This window comes from Zonotrichia albicollis, chromosome 4 (genome assembly GCF_047830755.1).
Source record: "Zonotrichia albicollis isolate bZonAlb1 chromosome 4, bZonAlb1.hap1, whole genome shotgun sequence".
Taxonomy (NCBI): Eukaryota; Metazoa; Chordata; class Aves; order Passeriformes; family Passerellidae; genus Zonotrichia; species Zonotrichia albicollis.
Genome location: NC_133822.1, coordinates 15645309 through 15667073, shown reverse-complemented (window position 1 = coordinate 15667073; position 21765 = coordinate 15645309). Strand labels below are relative to the sequence as shown.

Sequence of the window (21765 nt, the reverse complement as noted above, 5' to 3'; positions counted from 1 at the left end):
TGGTTTGGACAGGTGCCTTTGCTGGTCCAAGGAAAAGAGAGGGAGAAAAGGTTGATATGTGTGTTGTAGAAGGTGACAGAAGGTTTGATGGAATCACATTTTGTCTTTATTTGGTGAAATTGGCAGCTGTCCAGCAGGCAAGGTTGAGTTATTGCAATCTGGAGCTGAGAGATGATTAGCACAGCCCATCCTCAGGAGGAGATGGGATTGGGGAACAGTGGATGCTGATGGCTTTGGAGGTGGGCTGCTCTCCCTGTCACCTTCCCAAAAACACAGTTCTGGGAGCTGCTGCTCTCCCTGGCTCAGCTTTCCGTGCAAAAAGGGCATTTCTGGGAGGTGAGGATGAAACAAAATTGTCCTGTGTGATGGGAGGGAGCTGCTGGAGCTGGGCTGGGCTGCTCAGCACCCCACTGCAAACAGGTTTAATTAAAAGGGGCTGTTCAGGGCCATGCCCAGGCAAATCCTGAATGTTTGAGGATGGAGCTTACCCAAACCCACTGCAGCCTTTCATTTAATTCCCTTCATAACAAACAAACAGACAGACCACGTTGCTCTGGTGTCTGCTCTGTGTGTTTCAGTCTGCATCCATGAAGATGGAGAGCTCATTTCCCAGTGTCACCCAGGAGCTGAGCTGCTGCCACTTTGCTGGCTTTAATCAGACACAGAGGCTTCTGGAATAATTTGCTTTTTTTAGCAATCTCTGGGATGTTAGAAGCTTGTACAGGAATGCTAAAATGGTGTTTGTAGAGGACTTCCACAATTTTCCTTTTTTTCCTGTATGTTTTTTTCAGTCCCACATAGAAAATTCTAAATTTCAGTGGCTGTCTCAGCAGGCAAAACATTCAGAATCCATGAAAAACAACCAGCAAGTTGAATGTCCTTCAACAGCTGGGAGAAATTAGCAGAGTGCCAGTTAAAGCCTTGTTCATGGGGGGAAAAAATAAGTTATTTAACCTGGCATCTGTCAAGAAATAAAAGAAATCCACAGTCTCACCTGGGCACCAAGAAACTCAACAAATTTAGGAGGGAGGGAAAATTTGCTTCTTTAATAAAAGACAGAAGGTTAAAATAAAATAATTATTGAGGATGACTGGAAACTTAGTGGTTTTCAAACCAGAGACAGTAATAAAAAGAAATCTGATTGCACGGGAACTCTTTTTGAGTTTTGTACATAAACCTTAAAGAGTTAATTTTTCCAAGGAAAATGTTGTTTGAGAACCACCCAACCTTAAAGAATACTCTATGGTATATTTAAAATATCCTTCTCTAATAGCATTGTTATTTATCTAAAATATTCAGGTTTTTAACCCAATCTGTGTATGGTTGCCTTCGGGTGTTTTGGAAAAAACAATTAAATATGACTGAACATGACATTATAATTACAAAGTAAATATGCTCTAATTGAGTAATTAACTCAACATTTCTTCCTAAAGGCATTGTAGGAACAAACTCATGTTAGTGATCAGATTTCAGATTCTTTATTCCAAGGGACAAAAAAAAGGCTCCCATTCTCCAGCATGGCTGGCTGGATGTAAAACTTCTTAAGACACCTCCGTTTTTAAATTTAATATGTAATTTTTGAAATTTAACATACATTATTGTTGCATCAGATATTCTTCTAACGCTTTTTGTCAGAAGAAATAATCTTTTATACTGACAAAAAGAATACTTGTGTCTCTTTGCTTGTAACTCAGCTCAACTCTTAGGTGGCAGCTGTATTTGGTTTCAGGTGCTACTGGCAGAAATTGATTTTTAAACTGCAACTTGTGTGATACAGCTGTCAGGAGTAGAATTTTAGCTTCAGGAATGCTTCAGTAGTAGGAATTTTAGCTAAAATTCCTGAATTTTAGCTCCAGGAATGCAAAAATGACCTGTATGAGAAGCAAATGCAAACTATGTGAATACAGGAATTAATGTTTATGTGTGTTGAAGGGGAAAATGAATTATTGCACCTAAATACACTGCATCGAGGATTTATGTTGAACCTTATTTCTGATGCAGCTTTACAAGTATCAGGAAGCTGAAAGTTGAGCTTACTCTGTAATGCCAAACTTTTCTGAGTTTTCCATCTTGTAGCTTCCATTTAAAAAGAACATTTTCAGTGCAGACCCTACATGTAAATATTAGACATTTGAATTAAGTATGAAGGGGTCTGATTTCCTTGGGATGAATTTCACATATTGACAGCAAAGTCAGCAAATGAAGTTGCATAGACCCAAGGGTCATTAAGAAAACAGGGGAAATCCATAGTATTCATCACTCTCTAGAGCTGAGAACAAATAGAGTCAGGCAGGGAGGAAAGCTTCACCTCTGTGCTGAAATTCACGTATGATAATTAAATTGCCTATTATTGCTTTCATAAATTGTATATTGCCCGTTATTATTGCCTATTATAAATTGTATAGATGCACAGAGTGTTTTCAGGTGTAATTTAAATTCAAATTGGTGTCTTTAGAGAGAAGTAAAAGGCATTTATGGGGTGAAAATTGAAAGTGATCAGGTTTAATTGTGGGTTTAATGGAACTTTAGTGTGACTGTATCCAGGAGCAATAGCTAGGAGTGGATTACATGGAATCTTTTACTTCACGTTCACCTAAGTGAAAATTTTAAGATTTGCAGCACCAATTATGTTTAGCGCCAGCAGCATCAGAAGTTGAATTCATAAATCAGGGAATGGCTTTAGCCATAGGACTCCCATACCTTACCTGGTAGATTCTCACTGGCTTTGGCTCAACTGCACAAATTCTGAGTGTGAAATGTTTGTTAGCAGGTGTTTGGGATGTGCTGGTCCTCCAGGTAGCAGCACACACTGCTGAGTTCTCAAAAAGAAATTTTCCACAGTTTTCTTTGAGAATTGTTTGCTGTTTGTTCAATGTAATGAAGCTCATTGCTTCAATCAGAAATGAACGTGTTCTTGAGGGTATATGCTGAAAAAAAATTCCTTAATTTGGTTTTTTGGGTACATTATGACTAAGAAGTTAATAGTTTCATTTAAATTTTGGATTTGAGATGGATTGCAGTGAATTGGATTTGCAATGGGACAGTGATGACTGGAACAGAGGAACTCTGAGTGTCTCTTGTCTTTTCAGCCATAGTGGCAAAAGTCAGAAACAAAAGCAGAGTGAAAGACTGACATGAGCATGACTTGAAGACTTTTCTCTGCTTTAAGGCAAAGGGTGTCAAGAAAGATCATGAGAGATGAAAAATTGTCCCAGCTTGCATGCAGTGATAAAAGATGTAATGCATGCCAGGAAATCAGTCAAAAATGACAAGAGGGACTTGCTACTGGCAGCTCTCAGAGGCAACCAAAGCAGTTTAAAATAGAATTTGGAAAAATTCAGCCATCAAACTTTGGAAAAATTGAGGATGGAGCTTTACAGGTGCCTGGCAGAGTCCCCGTGAGTGTATCATGGCACACGGTCAAATGTGAAGTGCTTAAAAAAGGATCACATCTCCGAGTATGAATAATTCAACAAAACACTGCAGGAAGTTTTTAATGCTGAGAATGCAACTTCTGCTACTTTCTATGAAACATCATGCTTAGACATCTCCTTAAGTGCTTTTAATTTGCAGTGTGGTTCACACAGCTTGGAGTATTTCTGTGCCGAGATATGCATTTGACTGCTACATACATCCTGCTGTTCCAAGGCAAAGCTTGTATCTAAATAAGTACATATGGGTCAGCAGTTCTTTATTTTTCCAGTACTTAGCATTCTTATTGAGAGCTTTGCTGTTATCTTTGCCTTGAATTTGCTTTTATATCACCAGAACATTTTTTTTCTTTTTGTTTTTGGGTGTGCATTCTTGAGATTTTGGCTCTTGTGCTTTAAGGCAGTTTCTGATGGAGAACATCAGTGCCCAGAATGCACTGAGTGCTCCTAAGGATCTTGGTATGCACGCTGTAGGGCCAGAAATAATTTCTCATTATTTATGAGAAATATGGATGGGAAAGCCCTGTGTGGAGTCAGCTCTACAAATATCAGAGGGATGGAAATTTATTCTTTTTAGCATGTATTGGTGGTGTTTGATACTTCAAAAGGAATGTGATGTAAGCTCAGCCAGATGGTTTAATACATTGGTGGATTTCATTACTCCTCTCCCTGAGTCGTGTTGGAATACTATTTTAGAATACTATTTAGAGATGGAATTGCTGCAGAAGATGGAAAGCCCCACTTGTCATCTTAGGATTTAAACCTCTAGTTCATGTAGCTAGTTGTTCTGATAAAAGCAGTAGAAAGTATCTAAACCTGATTCTGCAGCTACAAAAGATCTGACAGACTGTCAGGTGCTGCTTGGGAAATTAATGTAAAGACGAGTATGGAAATTGAGAGGATCATACTGTATTCTAATTTATTTCTGTGTTAGGATGGAGACTTTCAGGAAGTCTCATATATCCACCAAATCTTTCTTTCCTTTTGGAAGTTTGAAAAAGAAATATATTCTCTGAAGTTATTTACTTCTCCTCTTCTATATTTACGTGGTCATGGTCCCTGTAATATGAACATCTTCCAGTATTAAAAGCTCTCTTCATCTTCCCAATGTGCCAGGTCAATAGGCTTGGAAAATTAATTTTCTCTTTCTTCATTAACTATGTTATGTGTGCTTATGTGAAGATATTACCCTAGGAGGTGCATGCAAAGAAGTTAATAAGTTATTTAATTTTAATAAGATCCATGTTATGAAATGATGTTTAGTTGCTGATATCATCGAGCCTGGAACAGACACAGCAATGCTGGGAAGTTTTATCCCTGTGTCTGGGTGTAAATCGGAGAGGACAAACCCTGCCCAGCTCCTCCTGAGTGCACAGGTTTGAGTCTCGTGGTGCAATCAGAACCTCAGGTTGGTTATTTTGTCCTGCACCAGCTGTGCTGATCAAGGAGCAGGGCTGCTGATGGGTGTCCCCATACAGATGTTGTGCCATGATTTATCTCCTTCCACTTCTGCTGACTTGCTTTTTCTCTCCTTTGTGTCTCGCTTGTCATTCCAGGATAAACAACCCAACCCTAGTTTGGTTTCGTTTTTTTTTTAACTGCACCAGCTTTTCCACCTCCATTCCCAAATTTGATGTTTCTGGTGCTTGTTTTCAGCATTTCTGGCCTTATTTCACATTCCTAACACAGTTACCAGGGCACTGCTGTCCCTGGGATGCTCCCCTGTAGGACTCCAGTACTTTCCTCAGCTAAGTGTGGAGTTTATTCCTCTCTGACAAGTCCCTCTGAGCTGTATGTGCAGTGTGGTCATTTCTCACATTTCTCACCTGTACCTCCTGTCACCTCCTCATTTTTTGCCACTCCTGGAGATCCCTCATGCCATGTCCAGTAGTTTTCCATGTCCTCTTTGGTCACCCAGGCCAGGCTGAGTCATCTGCCTGCAGCCCTAGCACCAATTATTCTGAGCAGCCTTAACCTCACTAATGAGCGCTGTATATTAATAAGCAAAGAGGATTCTCCTCTTTGTCAGTGCAATCTTGCCCTGGTGATGGTCAGGGTGTAACAGCCATGGAAGGGGGCTGATATCTTGGGAAACAAATGACCAGACAGGTTTGTAAGGAGTCAGTGCACAGACTAGAGAATTTTGAGCCAGATGCTTGATGATCAGGATGGGTGTGGGTTTCCCTCTTGGGTGTAAATTGCAGAGACAAAGTCTGTTTCTCTTGAAGGCAGACATTGCTGTGATCAAGTGGGAATTTGATAGGAAAGGGGGCTGCTGTCTGGGCTCTCTCTGGGGGTGCACATGGTGCTGTGGGGGGTGCACACAGCATCCTTGGATAGGAGGAATGAAACCTCTCTCTTCCCCCCAAACCTACACATACCACTAGGCACCTCCAGGGCTTGTCTAGTAACTTAGATACACAGATATTCCTGCTTTTTATCTGCCGTCTTTCCAGTGTGTGTGTATCGTGAGGCATTTTTATTTTTTGTTTCCAAATAGCTGGGGAAAAAAAGAAGAATTATCTACTCTTGGGAACCATTAGAATGTCTTTGAGATGTCTGCAGTTGTACTGTGCCTACACAGTTTTGTGTATATATAGGCAGAAGCATAATTTGCTTAGTGGACCAGAATGAATAAGTGATTGTGATTGGAAGGATCTGGCTGTGTGTTATGAAAGATTTTGAAAGAAATAGAATAGTGGGAAATAAGAGAGAACTGATCTATGTTTTGTCATTGTTCATAGAGTAAAACTGATCATTTGGCATAGATTTCATTTTACCTCACTGTAGGTGTTCAAATTGTCTAGTTAGAGCTGATCCTTTAGAGCTGGTGTGCTGTCAGTGGAGAGGAAATCAGCCATGGCCAAAGATAATCATAGATAGATGAAATAGATGGGGTAGGCTGCTTTTTTGGGAGCTACTTAACTCTGCCTTGACTATGTAGCTAAAACTTTGGTGACTAAGTTAGACTAAATGTCAGATTTCACGTTGCTGGAACTACTGCACTGAATACTACCTTGTGCATGTGTGTGGCTTCTAATTTTGGTTGTCAACAACAGAGGCATAGTGGGAAGACAGGATTTCGGTGACTATTTCAGTTTTAAGTCACCTGTCTTTCAGGTGGCCTGTGTGAATGTAAATGCATTCAGTGTACACATCCTGCCTGGGTGCATGCTGGTAAACAAAATAAATTGGCAAAGAAAAGCATGATAAGGAAAATCACAACTTGGGAAAAATCCCAGTTGGAAATTCATTGTTGGAAGCTGCTTCTTAAGGAATATCCCTGCTACATCCCTGTGTTGTGAGAACAATTCATTTTTCCTGGGATTATGTTTAGGAGTGGGAAACTTGGTGAATGCAGAACAGGCAGCTTCAGGAGGGAGATGGGTTTTCCAGAGTCAGAGAGGAGAGGTTTGGGAGTGTCAGAGAGGGATGGCAAGTGTGGCAGAAGACACAGCATCACAGGAATTATGCTGTATATAATCCCAAGAATTACGCTGTCATCAGTTCAGGCTTTGCTTCCTGGCCAGTGTGGGTACCTGGGCTGGCTGGAATGTACCAAACTCAGCAGGAAAGATGAACAGCTGGGTGACAGCAATGCAGAGAAGGTTCTCTGCTGTAACCCTTTGGTTTGTGTTTGGGCTCAACAAATGCAGTGTGCCTGGATTTTAGAGTGCCATTTTTGAGTCGTGGAGAGCTCCTTCTCTAGCAGGGTCTCAAAGAGAAGATAAGCTGGAGTGTGAAACTCATTTGCTCTTATCAACTTAGTGGGTTTGTTGAACCTTGGACATTCTGGCAGATGGGATTGTGCCTGCCAGAGCCTGGATTTCCATGTGGAGCATGCTGGATCCCTGCTTCCAGCCAGAGGGAGAGCCCTTGTGCCCCAGGATGCAGCCAGGGGAGGAATCCTTCTGGTGGCTTCAGAAGAAAAGGTGAACCTCTCTTGGCAGAGAAAGTTTTTATCATCATAAATAAAGGGCAGCACACTCTTTCTTTATATCTGTGCTACTACATCACCTCAAAGAATGAGCATCTTTTCAAATTTCTCCCTCTCACTGCCACAAGCAGGGCCATGAAGTCATTCTGTATCACAGATCTCTTCGGAGCCTCTTTGCCCAGGATTTCCAGCTCTGGCTCTGTCCTGCTGCCCTTTGCACAAGCTCTGGAGTGTCCAAATCCTGCTGTGCCCAGGGAATGCCCAAATCTTGCTGTGCCACAGCACCCAGGGTTTGTGAAGCAGCAATTTCAGCTCCCTGGAGAGCACCAGCCAGAGATTCTCCCTGCAGAAATTGCCATCTGCAATGGGATGGAGCAGCTCAAAGCAATGCTTGCCCTTCTCGTGAGGTGCTGGTGAAATAATTGAACTTTGTGAACTCAGCTGTGAAATCTGGATTTTTAAAAAAGGAAGCAAGGGGATTTTTAAATTAAAAAACAACCTTTAAATGCAATATTTACCATTGGTGGCTTCCAGTTGAATCTTTCTGAAGAAATTACAAACATATGTTTTGCCTCTTTGAAAAGCTATTCTGTAATTTTGCATGGGGTTGTCTCTGATGTTTTCTGTCATCGTTTCACCATTTGCTTTTGAATGCTCATTTACTGTCTGTGCCTGGTAATGATACAATGACTCAAAACAAGAGAATGTTTCAGGAAATGTATGGATTTAAGTGGGAGTAATTTACTTAAAATAATGTTACTGTTTTTGTAGCACTACTTTTCTGATTAAGCCATTGTACTGCAAATAACTTGAAATAAGGACAATGGGGATCCCCAGTCTACATGTGAAAATGTTGCATTTATCCCACTGCAGGCCTTAATATGTTACAAAAGACATTTTTACAGAGATATTTCCAATACTTTAAAGATCATCCTCATAGCTCTGAGTTTGCTGCTGTCCTTGGGCTGTCTGTGGGTAACAGATTTTTGGGGACATCTGCCAGAATCTCACCCAACAGTTTCTGAATTCTGCTGTTTGATCACCAAAAGGGTGAAAATTAGGCGGACCTGACCTGGGGAGATCAAGTGAAATAATGTCAGGAAGTGATCCCTGACCTTTCACAGTAAATTTTCCCCTGGTTGTTGCTCCTCATTGTTACCAGTGCACACCTCATCTGACACCTGACTTTGCTTAGTTACAGCTACCAAGTATTGACAATAATAAGGGTTATTCCATGAGGTTGAAAGGGTCATGAGGTGTGTCAAAAAGCTTTCACGTGCTTGTGCTCATTAATTCTGATCAATTTTTTATAACTCTCTCTTACATAAGACTGGATGCTTCAGCTATTTTTAGTCTTTCATTGAAGATGTTTTCCTGCTCTACATTTCTTATACCTCCTTTTTTCAGTGCCCTGGACTTTTCAGGCTTGCATGTAGGTGGGAAATCATTCAGGCATGTGTTTCTATGTGTTGGTTCATTCTGTCCAGAATGAAAAAAGCCAATGAGGACAAAGCTGCTCAGTCGTGGAAGAGGAGTCAATCTGCACACACCTCCTTCCTCCAAACAGGGAGGACACAATACTTGTGGCAATTTTAAAACAGGCTGGATGTTTTGAGGCCTTCTGTTATGTTTTTGCTAGTTGGTTGATTTGGGTTTTTGTGTTTTCCACCTTTTTTGTTCTCCAATAAGCAGTAGAACCATGGAATCTCTTGACCAGATGAGTCGTTTGTAGGAAATTTCTCGCTTCTTTTGTGATGTTGATCCTGCAAACTGTGGAAGAAAGGAACACAATGCCTCAGCTTTCACCATCTTTGGTGAGATCTGCAAATTTCAAAGGCAGAGCTGCAGCTGCCAGAGCCTTCTCATAATGGCAGAGCTGACCCAGAGCCTCCTGGGCTCTCACCAAGAGCTCTGCGGACCCGGTGTGGATCTGCTCCATGTAAATTCCCTCATGATCAATGGACCTGCTTTTATATCAACAGCAGCTTTTATTTTTAGAAAGAACCTCCAAAGGCTGCCTCAAACATTTGTCTGCAGAAAAGGTCACAGGGAAGAGGCTGAACTGCCTTTGTGCAGTCACCCAGTGACTCAGGATCTATTCTGGGGTTACGTGTGCCGGGGTTCAGCCTGGGATGCCAAGCAGATGCTGGCTTTGCTCACACAGGTGCTTGCAAAGATTGTCTCCTGCTCATTTTCCCCACCCATTATCATCTCTCACCCTCAGCTCCCCTCATTGCTGCAGTTGCAATCTCCTGATTAGTGCCTTATTTAGCTTGGGAATGCTCGCAGCCAGCAGAGCAAGCCAAGGGTGCTTATTTTTACATCTGTATATTACACATGCTTAATATTTAGACTTGGAACGTTCAGCAAGAAGATACCAGGGACTAAAAAAAAAATATTAGGGAAAAGTCTGCATGCTGGAGATAGAATATATTAGTTTATGCACCAAACAACCCAGTAAAAATATTTTTTCCTCTATGCAAAGTGCTATAAAAATGACTCTAAATCTGTCTAATACTATGATAACTTTAGATCACAAAGATCTAGTTTGAGTAAATGAATGGTTTTGGGTATTTTTTTAAAGTTATCTTTTAATATCACCCTGAATATTAACTAAGCCACTGCTTTTCCTTTGCTGTATAGCATGGTTTGCGTTCATGTGGTTGGTAATTTTCTGTGGGTTTGTTTGAGGGGAGGTTCACTAAGAATTCCTTTTTCTTGGTTTCAGAGCATGTTGTGTATACAGCATTCTCTCGGGGATTTTGTGGAGGAAAGGAAATAGAGAGAATGGAAGAAACTTTTATTCTTCCCTCAATTCAAGTTTTGCCTTTTTTTGCATGATCACTTTCACACACCTTAATGATGCCAAGTTACAAAGAGCCCTCCTGTTTGAATATTTTATTTTGTCTCAAGTTATTAAAAAATGAGAACATTAATTAGGTGACTGAAATGAACAGAAACACCAACATTTTTTATTTTTACTTACTTAATTCTTAGAGTTCGATTGAAGCTTGTGTACAGCTTGTTTCAAAACTTTCCTCTTCAATTGGTTTTGGTGATATTATGTTGGTATAATTCCAAGCAGCAAGGGAAAAAAAATCAGATTTTAAAAATAGAAAAATGTGGTTTTTAGAACACGAAGATTAATAGCTGAAATAAAAGTCAGTTTTGACTCTGAAGCATCTTATAAATACCTTTTCCTTTGAACCTGCATTTCAAGAAGGGAGTGCATCTTTAATTTATTAGGGTATTGCATGCATGATCTAAAATTAGGTAAATGTAGCTTAAAATATTTTTTTTGCCTTTCTGGAAAGCAAGAAATAGTTTTTAAGTGCCTGTTTTTCATGTGTGTGCTAATGTCTGGTTTTCACTGAGGATCATGTAGTGAGTACCTCTGGAAATTGGACGGGTTTATACCTCGATTATGTATTGAGGTTTATATTGTGATTATACATTGGGATATATCTATATATCTATTGAAATATATATCTATTATTTATTTATTTTATATATACGATATATATATTATATAGCATACAATATATATAGATCTATAGATTGGTATATAATATTAATCTTATAATTGATATTATAATACCGGTATATAATCGATATTATATATTATAATATCAATTATAATTGATATAATTATCAATTATCTATTGATATGTAATGGATAACATCTCTATTTAATAATCTGTTTCTAATATCTCGATAGAATAATCTCTGTAGAATAATATTTATCTCAATTATATAATATATAATATATAATATATAATATATATTAATATAATATATATTAATATAATATATATTAATATAATATTTATCTCAATATATATCCCAATTATATATTGAGATTTTATATATATATACATGTATATATTATAATATAATTATATATAATTATATCATTCTATATATAAATATACAAATATATATATAAATAAATAAATATATAAATATATATATATATATTCTCTTAGATTGTATGGCCACTATCTGACTGAATCTTTAATTTGGGTGAGTTCTCACCACCCTGCACAGACTCAGAGACACCAGTAATGCTGCAGAGTGTGGGAGAGTGGGGTTGGAGAGCCAGAGGTTGATGCCATTTGGCCACTTGGAAGGAGGGGGCTCAAAAAGGAGGGGGCTGTGGAACAGATGGCCTTCAGAGGTCGCCTTTAATCAGAGTTATTGTGTCATAATGCAGATTAATGACTTCCTGCTGTGGGCATGGCCACTGTGAGGGAGGGCTGGCAGCCAGGGCTTATGGCTGCTATAGGAAATTTAGATTTACACTTTCCTTTTCTGCACTTGCTGAGCTCCTCTCCACAAACCCTGCTGCTCTCTGGGTTTGTGCAGCTTGACCCCATGAACAGCAAAAGGAAGCAAAAGCCCTCAGCCTGTCAGAATTGCCACTGTCTGCTGTCTGTCAGGACTCAGGATCTGGATGCACAAGTTTGATTTCTTGTTTATGTGTGTGCCTTTGTTGAAATGTCTTGTCTGTAACTCAGATACAGACCTACATAGAGATCCCTTTGTGCTTTTTAGCCATCATCTGCTGTAAATGGGAACACGCTGCTATTTGTGGACTGAGCATACTATGAGTTGTGGAAGGACTGTGATTGATTTTTCTAGGATGAAGACTATTGAAATTGCAGGCTTTGAATTATTTAGATATCATATGCTTGTACATATTTTCCAAACTGTGTCACATGCTTAGGGCCAAAAGCAGCTCCAGAACTGGGCTAAAAGCAGCTGCAGAGCTGCTCTCTACCTTGTGCACAAGCACATGTGCATGCATGTGCTCCCCCAAATAAATGGGAGCCATTTAATCGCATTTAATCCACTGAAATTTGTTGTGCAATTAAACTTGTGCTTTAGATTACTTCTGACAGTAAGAGAGATTGGCACTTTGAGCAGCTGCTTTCACGTGTATTTCAGAAATCTGTCCTAAGGATGGAAGAAATGATCTCCCCATTGACTCTGGGGGGGGGGGTTTAGACAAAATCCCCTTTTTTTTTTTAATGGTTTGGGTAGGGTAAGGCAGATCAAATTAATAGGTTTGTGTGTATTGGTTTCTGTCCCACTCTGCATTTTCAGACAAGGAATGTGGAGACCATCTAATATGGTGAGGATTATTTTTGAAGTGTGAGAGCTTAATTTCTGTAAAGAAGTTATATTTAGATTACTCACCAACTGAAGAGTAATCATTCATCAATAAGAAAATGACAGGTTTGTCAGAAGAATCCAATTTATTGAGTTACAGTTAATCTCCAGGGAAATTTTACTGAAGTCCAGGAAATCTTACCAAAGATGTGCTTGCACCACCTGTAATGGTGGTAAGGATAATTTAGACAAACAGTGGGAAAAAATTGCATTTAAGTATTGTATCTGTGGGGTTCCCAGATGAAGGGAGGAATGATGAATCTGACTCCATGTTCTTGAAGGCTAATTTATTATATTACAGAATACTATACTAAACTATACTAAAGAATAGAGAAAGGACACTTACAGAAGGTTAAAAAGATAATAATAATAACTTGTGACTCTTTCCAGAGTCCCAACACAGCTTGACCCTGATTGGCCAATGAGTCAAAACAATTCACATGAAACCAATGAAACAATATCCAAACACATTCAAAAGCAGCGAAACACAGGAGAGGCTAATCAGATAATTATTGTTTTCCTTTTTCTCTGAGGCTTTTCAGCTTCCCAGGAGAGAAATCCTGAGTGAAGGGATTTTCCCATAAAATATGACTGTGACATTTAAGCAGGAAAGCTCTCTCTTGGTGTCTCTGTTTGAGGATCTGTGCCTGGGTTTTACCCAGGAAGCCTGGTGTCCCTCCAAACAGCTCTCCATGATGTGTGTGCATGTCACTGCAAAGGTTTTGTGCTGACAGGTGCCTGATTATTTGTGAGTTTTTGTGGGCTTTATTGCAGCTTGAAAGTCACAAAATGTAAAAAATGCAAGTGTTTTGGAGGGTATTGCCCTCTTAACACCTCCTCACCCTAATAAATTTATGTCCTGATAGAATTTGTGATTCAGCTGAGTTTACCTCCCAGTCATTTGCCTCTGGTCCTATAATTTAGCAGGGTTCATGCTTTCCCCCTCTTCCTCCTCTCTAAAACCTCCAAATCTCACTTCCCAGGCTGTTTCTTTTGTACCCATAATTACAGCAGAGAATCACCCCAAGCTAGATGAATCTTTGTGTCTGCTAAGGATTTTCAAACTTGGAGCTTTCTGGATTCTCCTGGGCAAGGTTTGAGATGCCTCTTTGGTCAAAGGGCCTGAACAGAGAGTTGCTTTAAACCCCGAATTTATCATTAAGTAGGAATTTATTTTGTTTTTACTACAAGTAAAAAATGGTGTCTTTTATTAAAAAAGCCTACAGTGCAAAACAAACAGTGCCCCTTCCTTTCTGCCCACCCCCCAAAAAGCAAAATGAGCCGAAAAGCCACAAAGCAAAAGAACTTCAAAACCACCCTAAACATCTGAACTGTGCTCTTTGAAAACAACTGCATTTTCAAGCAAAAAATGAAGGGAAATCCTAAAAATTGTTATCTTGCTGTTTGGATCTTTTGTACATCCAAGATTTATGCATATAGAAGAATGACTTTATTTGCAACATCCTCTGAAATATGGGAATTTTGCATGTGGAGATCTGTTTGTGGTGATTTTAAGGAAGAGCTGTCCCATGCTTTATTTCATAGGGAATAGAGGAAATTATTATTACTTGTAGTCTTGTGCCTCATTCATGAGCCAGAAATCCACTGTGCTGCCTGTTCTACCAATGTAGAAAATTCAGAAAATTCCAAACCTAAACAGTGCTGGCAAAATGACAATAATTTGCCACACAGTGTCAGTAGTTAATTTTCAGGAGTAAATATTTAACTTGGAGGCATTTGGTGCTGGAAGCGAGAGCAGCTTGTGCACTTGTGCTCTTCATTGAAATTCATTGAAATGGACTTTTTTTCACATTTGCTTGGAGCTCATTGCATCTTCTGTGAATGGCATGCAGAAAAAATCCTTGTTTTTGAGGAGGGAAAGAAAGAAAAATCAAGATCTCATGCTGAGTGAAGCATAGTTATTGAAAATTATATTTTTGTATAGATTTAAAAAAATGTTTAATCTCAACTATGGCAAACAAACTGTCTTAAATCATGTATTTTCTATGTACGTGTATGTTCTGAAACCCCCAAAAAATTTAGAGGAGAAATTCTTAACTTTCGTATCTGGGCTAGAAACTACACTGAGTCTTTCCTGTTGTGATATTTAAAAATGTATGTGCCTATTATAAATTTTGGTATAGAAAAAGCCCTAATTCAAGTTGCAATCCAGCTTTCATTATAGTTCCTACCTCTACTTGCAGGATGCCTTCAGAAAAACCTTTTATTTGGGGGGAAAAAGCCCTAGCATCACTTTAGCTGTTAGATATCAGAATTAATATCTTGTCAATTTTTTAAAAAGGCTAATAAGGAAAAAACATCCAAATCATACTTCAAAAAAAAGTTTTAGGTGAGTGCAGCCTTGCATTTACTGCAGGAAAGTTCTAGGCAGGGAAACTGAGAAGTTACTAAGGATTTCTGGAAAAAAATCTGGTTTTTCATATAAATGAGTGGGGTTATTTCATATTGAGATTTTAAATTTTGTGTTAAGATTTTAAATTTTTGTGTAAATTTTGTGGCTGGCCATTGTCCTGAGATACTAAGGTTCATGAATTAGGCTTTTAAAATGTAGACTTTATCAAGTCCATTAGGCTAAAATTTAGGCTTTAGAAGGTCTATTATATCCTCTAAAGGCCGGAGTGAAGCAGGATTTACTCAAAGGAGTCCCTTATGATGGACTAACTGATGGAATAAATACATTTTCTTTCTGTGCACGGGCTTTTCTTCATGTCAAACTTGCTTTAAATGAGCAAAAGAAAGTGCTGCTCACTAGAAACCTCACCTTGGGTGTGTGATTGCAGATAGAGATTTTTGCTGGCCTGGTCTGACAGATTTAAGAGTGCGGAAGGTGCAGCCGGAGTTTTTCTTACTGCAAAACCCACTGCTATTGCCTGTGAGTTTGGTGATGGATGTGACCTTTCTGTTCATTGAAGTACATACATATATGTTTAAAAATATATATATTACATGTATAGACATGCTCCAAGGCTGTCATCATGCCACCCTGCCATTCCCATTCCTGGGATTTTCCCTCATGGCTCATGTTTTCCAGACCTTGGCTTGGTCTCCCTGCCCACATTGGGCAGCCTGAGCACAAACCTGCAAACCCATTGCATTTCAGGTTTTATCCCCGTTCCTGCACTCCATGGTTATGACTGCATTTTAATGGGAAGAAGGCAGGATGACAATATCAACTTGTGCTCTGTTGAATGACAATATCAACTTCTCTTCTCTTGGGGATCCAATACAAACCCTCCCCCAAGGCTTTTCTGAAAATAATTTGGGCAGATGATTCATTTTGCTTAAATACTTTGCGTTTGTCCCTGCTGAAATCCATCCTATTTGAAAGGCTTTTTCTTCATTTCATGGAGTTAATTTTAAATTCAGATCCTGTCCTTCAGTGTATTTGCTTTACCTCCCAGCTTCACAGTTACCTGCTTGTTTAATAACACCATTCACCGTTTAATCACCCGGATCATTAATTGAGCAGAATCAAAACATGGACCAGGATCAGATCCTGGGCAGGCTCTTGGGTACCTCCCTGTGACACATCCTCCAATTTAGATGTGCAGCAATGATAGCTGCTCCCAGGCATCCCCTGGTTTCATATTCATTACATACCAATTTTATTCTTGCCTGTATATCCCTAGAATTCTTATGAAACTATCACACAAGACCTCATACAACTATTAATAAAATCAGGAGGCATGGACCCACTGTGTCCTCTTTGCCTGTTAATTCTGTTGCTCAGTTCTGGAAGAAACTGGTTTTTTTTGATGCAATGTATTCATGACAGCTCCATGTCTCTTGATGGTTTTCTACTTGTCCTGCAAGTACTTGCTGGTGCTTGTTTATTTTACTTATCCCAATGTTTTTAATTTTTGTTTTTTGAAACTGAAGTTAATCTGGATGTAAATTTGCCCTCCTTCTATTTTTATTTTATTTTATTTTATTTTATTTTTTTTAAGTGGGGATTCCTCTTACCATTTCTGAGTCCTCTGAGATCTCTCCTGTCTTCCATGAGTTCAAGCCAGCAGCCAACAGCTTTGAGGTTATTTCAGAGGGTGTTTTAAATATTCTAGGACACTCTAGGGTGCAAAGTAGCTACCAAAGCAGCTGAAAGCATGGACATTATCCAATTATTTGTTTCCCTTTTACAGTCGGAAATTATACCTGTTCTGGTTTGAGGTTTATCTGTGATAGTCATCAGCTCTTGATGGATATTTTAAAAGTAAAAATTGATGCAGAAATGTCATGCAATACTTACTCCTTCTTGGAATAATTTGCCAAATGCTCTCATTTTTCCATTGGTTAATGGATCAATGTTTTCCACATTCTTTCTCATTAACAGATGATCTCATGTACTGACTTTTTATTGGTGTTGTTTTCGTGCTTCTGATTTTGACAGCTCTCACTTCAATATTTTATAACATTTTTCCTGTGTGCTTGAACTGGTCTCACACACGACCTTAGCAATGTGACCAATTTCCTACTTGCTTTTTGCCTTCATTCTGAGAGCAGTTGTGACACTGAGTGAACCAATCTCATCTTTTACTGTACCCAGCTTTCCTCTGCCTTGGGGGAAAACACAGCAGCTCCAGAATGTGCAATTTTAGGATCTGCTGTTTACAAAGTGTTGGGGGAAAAAATGACATTTCACATCAGGATTAGTTTCTTTTTCATTTAAATAATTCATTTGAGCGCAAATTTTTCTAAAATAAATGTATGACTAACTAGATGAAGTCAAAACCCCTCAAAAGCTGTGATTCCATTGTGTCATTAACCTGCCCATGTCTTGTATCAAATGGTCACTGCGTAGTTGGGGTTTTTGTGATGCTTTTTTGGTGTAGTAATAGGTGGCACGAAAGATGGTGTTAGAATTCAAATACCACTTAAAATGGCCATCACTGTGTATTTTAATAGTTGCTTTGGTGACGACAGTTTTGGTGATTTAGTTGTAAGCTTTCAGCATCAGGTACTTTGTGCAACGTGGTTCATTTCCTGTTGTAGAGCAACCTTACTTGTTACTTTTGTGATTTAATTCTGGTTTTTGAGACCTGTATTTCTGTTGTTTCTGCATCTGTTTTAGTTCTACAAATCTGCGTTTTTTTTCAGAAGTGAAAATATTTTCCAAAGCCTTAGTAATCAAGCTTGTTCCAATATATAGATTTTTCTGTTTAATTGTATTTAGATGCTTAAATTAATGATCCATAGCACAGAAGGGCTTGAGAGGGCAGAATTTTGTGCACCAGCTGGACAGAGTCAACAGTGGAAATTCCTGCTGAAGGGTGGTGGGGATTAGCAGGGTGATGATGCTGTGGATCACAGTGCTTAGTGAGTTATTGCACTTGGGTGGGGGCTCAATCTCCATTTCCTGGTTCTGCTCAACATCCAGCTTAAATAATAGTGTATTTGGTAGTGTGAAACTTTATTTGTAGTGGGGAAATTGAGTGGACTATTCACTGTTGTACTGCAAAAAGAAAGAAAAAAAACAACCCAAATTCAGTGACTGCAGCTCTCAGGTTGCAGCAAAGTTTTGTGGTGGGGGAGGAATGAGTGCTGTAGGTGAAATTTCAGCTTGGTGCCTCACGAGTTCAATAGGAACTGTGTTCTCCTCTCTTCCCAGGAATTAACCCTAAGCATTTAGATTATAGGGTGGAATTTCATTCTCCCCGAAACTTTGGCTATGCTGCCTTTGAAAATATTTTGCTCAGTTCTTGAATGCAGCTGTGGGAGCTTCGCTCATTGATTCAAGCTATTTCTATAAAGTACCTCCAGAACAAGTCTTTTGTCATTGCCATATCTCATTCACTAGAGATCCTGTCTGCAGCCTCGGAGCTTCATAAAACAGAGAGATCCTTATCAGTAATCAATATTTGTAATATTTGTTAATATAAATCTGTCATTACTGACTCATCATTTGAAACTAATTTGAGACAAAGCACTTTGCTATGGGACTGCTGATCATATTAGAAACCAAACCAATAATGCCACCAAAAGCTGGATCCTTAACTTTGCTGGCACATCAAAGTCAAAATGCATGACTTGGATCCTCATGTGGAACCTAACTAATAAGAAGTAATAATGATGGAACTTGACGCGTTCCCAAATTGCAGAAAAGTCTTCATTAAGAAGCAGCAGCTGTTTATTTACAGGAGCACATGGTCTAGTCAGCATGATAAGAACACTGTGGAGAGGGATCAGCAAGTTTGCTTTCACTGGAAAACACACATCTTTCTTCTCCAATCTAATGGGTCAGTATTAAAGAAAAGCTGGAGTGGGAGAATAATTAGAGTGATTTTCCATTTATTTTTCCTTTCCAGCATGCCTCAGGCTAGGGAGGTCAAAGAGATGCTAAGAGAAAAACTGCATCTGGAACAAGTCTGAAAATAAATACGTATCCCATGAGTAGCGCTGTGCACAATTTGCTTAGCCTTGGAAAACTAACTTTGTCTGCCACTTGATTGCCTGCTTCATCGAGGAAATCTGCTTAGCCTGTAGGATTCTGAAAGCTCTTTTTCTTCATTTTCAAAATGTGAGGGATGTGAATTAACCATTTCCCATTCCTTGTTTCTTTCAGCTTTCCCTTTCACATATCAGAGCCACATTACTCATCAGCTTCCTTTGGCTGGTTTGCAGCAAGGAGGTTTTTCAGTGAGCAGAGACAAGCTCTGGATTTCCCTGCTCTCTAACAGCCTGGAAATCTTACAGCAATGCCTGACATAAAGTAACATCTGACTCTGTCATGTCCTTCCTTGTGTTGCAGTGAGATGGATTTACAAATCTTGAATGCTTTCTAGGCAGAGGCATATCCTGTTGCACTGTGTGTCAATGTAATTGTATTTATTCCACCTGCTTTCATTCATTTGTAGCGCAGTCAGTGCTGTGCTACCTTGGCACTGCACAACCAGCTATGAAATATGCATCTTGAGTAATTATTTCCATTCAAGAAGAGCTTTCCAACTCCCTGGTTTTAAATGTCTTTCATGCGATATTGTAAAAGAAGCAGTGTCACAAGTGGTCTTCCCTCAGCTTTGTCTGACAGTCTGCAGGAGCCCATCTGTCCTATTTAATAATACCACAATTCTGCACTAATCTAAAGTGGAGCATGGCCAACAGGAGGCTTTGGCCTTGCTTTGAAGCAGGTGATCTCGCTCCTTGCTGAGGTTTCCACTCTCTGCCCCCTGTGTGTGCACTCTTTCTGAAGCACAGCCTGCAGCTCAGATGTCAGGGGAGCCATTCAGAATTCCTGAATCAGGAATGGGCAGGATTTGGAAGCTGAACTGTGGAGGAATAAGATCTGCAGACCTCTCAGGCCTCCTTTTACTTGTACCTCAAATTGTGGGCAAACTCACAAGTCCATAACAAATTAAACAGTCTCTTAAATGTGATACAGGACATACCTAAACAAGGCATTCTTCTTAATCAGTTTGCTGTTGTGACTTTGTGTAGAATCCATGTTGCACTTTTTAAACTGGGATAACATTCTCTTCTGTAAAATGTCTGGGATAAAACTTTTTCACAAGTTCTTGCAGAGCATGGCCCAAAGAGTAAAGCAATCTGTTTTGAAATTTCAAAATTCTTTCCTCTTGAAGTGACTGGGGTTTTAATTTGGGTCACTGGAAAAGCCTCACTGAGGAGGCAGAGGTGACTTAGCTGTCTTTACTGAAACACTGGATCAACTGCACTGGCTTGAGAGAGTGACTTGAATTTTTGTACTGCTAAGACCTTCTCACCACCAGCCACATGTCACCTGATGTGAATATTCCATTATTAGGATGGGGCAAATACAAATATTTCCTCACTTTTGGCTAAAGAAGCTGCAAAACTTGGGACTGCCAGGCTTTAGCATTCTTGTTATTTTGTGCTTTTAAAATAAATTTCTCCATTGATTCAGTAGTTTATCAGGATATGGAATTAGTTCCAATTTCTAAACGTGCAGTTGGCTTAAGCTCTCTGCACAGGAACATACAGAGCACAAATCCACCAGCTGTGGCCTTGTGTGCTGGTTTCTGCTTCACTGGACCTTCTGCTCAGGCTGTTCTTAGAGTGTACATATGTGTTTTTTGCAGGGATAATTAAGGTTATTGTCAAAATTTCACCTTGTCGTCAGGTAACCTCCAAGAAGCATGAAGGTTTTTGTAACGGGACTTGACAATTTGATTTGGGTCCTTTGCCATGTACCAGATAGCATCATGCTGCCTGTGTGAGTGAGAAGGTGATGAGGACTAGCCTCACCTTTTGAACTTTCAAACAGCCCAGCTTGCAAAATATGTGGGTGAAAAAGAAAGGATAGTTTATTTTTTCTGAATGTCTGGAAGCTGCATTGATTGGAGGCACTTAACAGCTCAGCATCCATCAGTTCTGTTGGGAATCTCTTGCAAGACAAAGGATTGCATAGTAGTATTACTTTACAGTGAAGAATTTGAATTACTCTACACTGAAGGTTTAAAAAAGGCATTAGCTATCTCTTCTGCAGTTTAAAAAACATCTTCACAAATTTCTCTGGTTTATTTTGTTTTTAATTCTTTTTCCCTACACAGGTTCCAACTATGGGAGTCCCCGTCCGGCTCATGCCAACATGAACGCCAATGCAGCTGCAGGGCTCGCCCCGGAGCACATCCCCACGCCGGGGGCAGCTCTGTCCTGGCAGGCTGCCATCGATGCTGCCAGGCAGGCCAAGCTGATGGGCAGCGCTGGCAACGCCACCATCTCCACGGCCAGCTCCACGCAGAGGAAGCGGCAGCAGTACGGCAAGCAGAAGAAGCAGGGCACCACCACAGCCACCCGCCCGCCCCGGGCACTGCTGTGCCTCACGCTGAAGAATCCCATCCGGAGGGCGTGCATCAGCATCGTCGAATGGAAATATCCTTCATGTGGCACCCAGGCCTCTGTGCACGGCAGCTCTTGTGCATGGGGTGGGAGGGAAATCCATGCGTTGGGTGGAAATCCATGCGTGGGGTGGAAATCCATGCGTTGGGTTGAATTTAGTGCGTAAGGTGGAAATCAGTGATGCATTGGGTGGAAGTCAATGCATCGGGTGGAATTTCATGCACCGGGTGGAATTTCATGCACCAGGTTTGCAATCTATGCATTGGTGTGGAAATCTGTGCCTTGGGTTGAAATCAGTGGTGCATTGGGTTGAAATCACTGGTGCCTCAAGTGGAAATCCATACGTTGGTTTGAAATCAATGTATCAGGTGGAAATCCATGTGTCGGGTGGAA

General features: G+C 39.9%; 1 protein-coding gene across 8 annotated transcripts in view; it reads left to right on the top strand.

Moving 5' to 3' along the window:
* The window catches only part of CACNA1C (calcium voltage-gated channel subunit alpha1 C), a 451825-nt gene that overhangs the window by 48066 nt on the left and 381994 nt on the right, over positions 1–21765 (top strand). For all 8 annotated transcript variants that reach the window (XM_074540180.1, XM_074540173.1, XM_074540179.1 and 5 more), the window contains exon 2: positions 21084–21406. In XM_074540180.1, coding sequence (XP_074396281.1) covers positions 21084–21406 — 323 coding nt within the window. The remainder of the gene's footprint in view (positions 1–21083; positions 21407–21765) is intronic.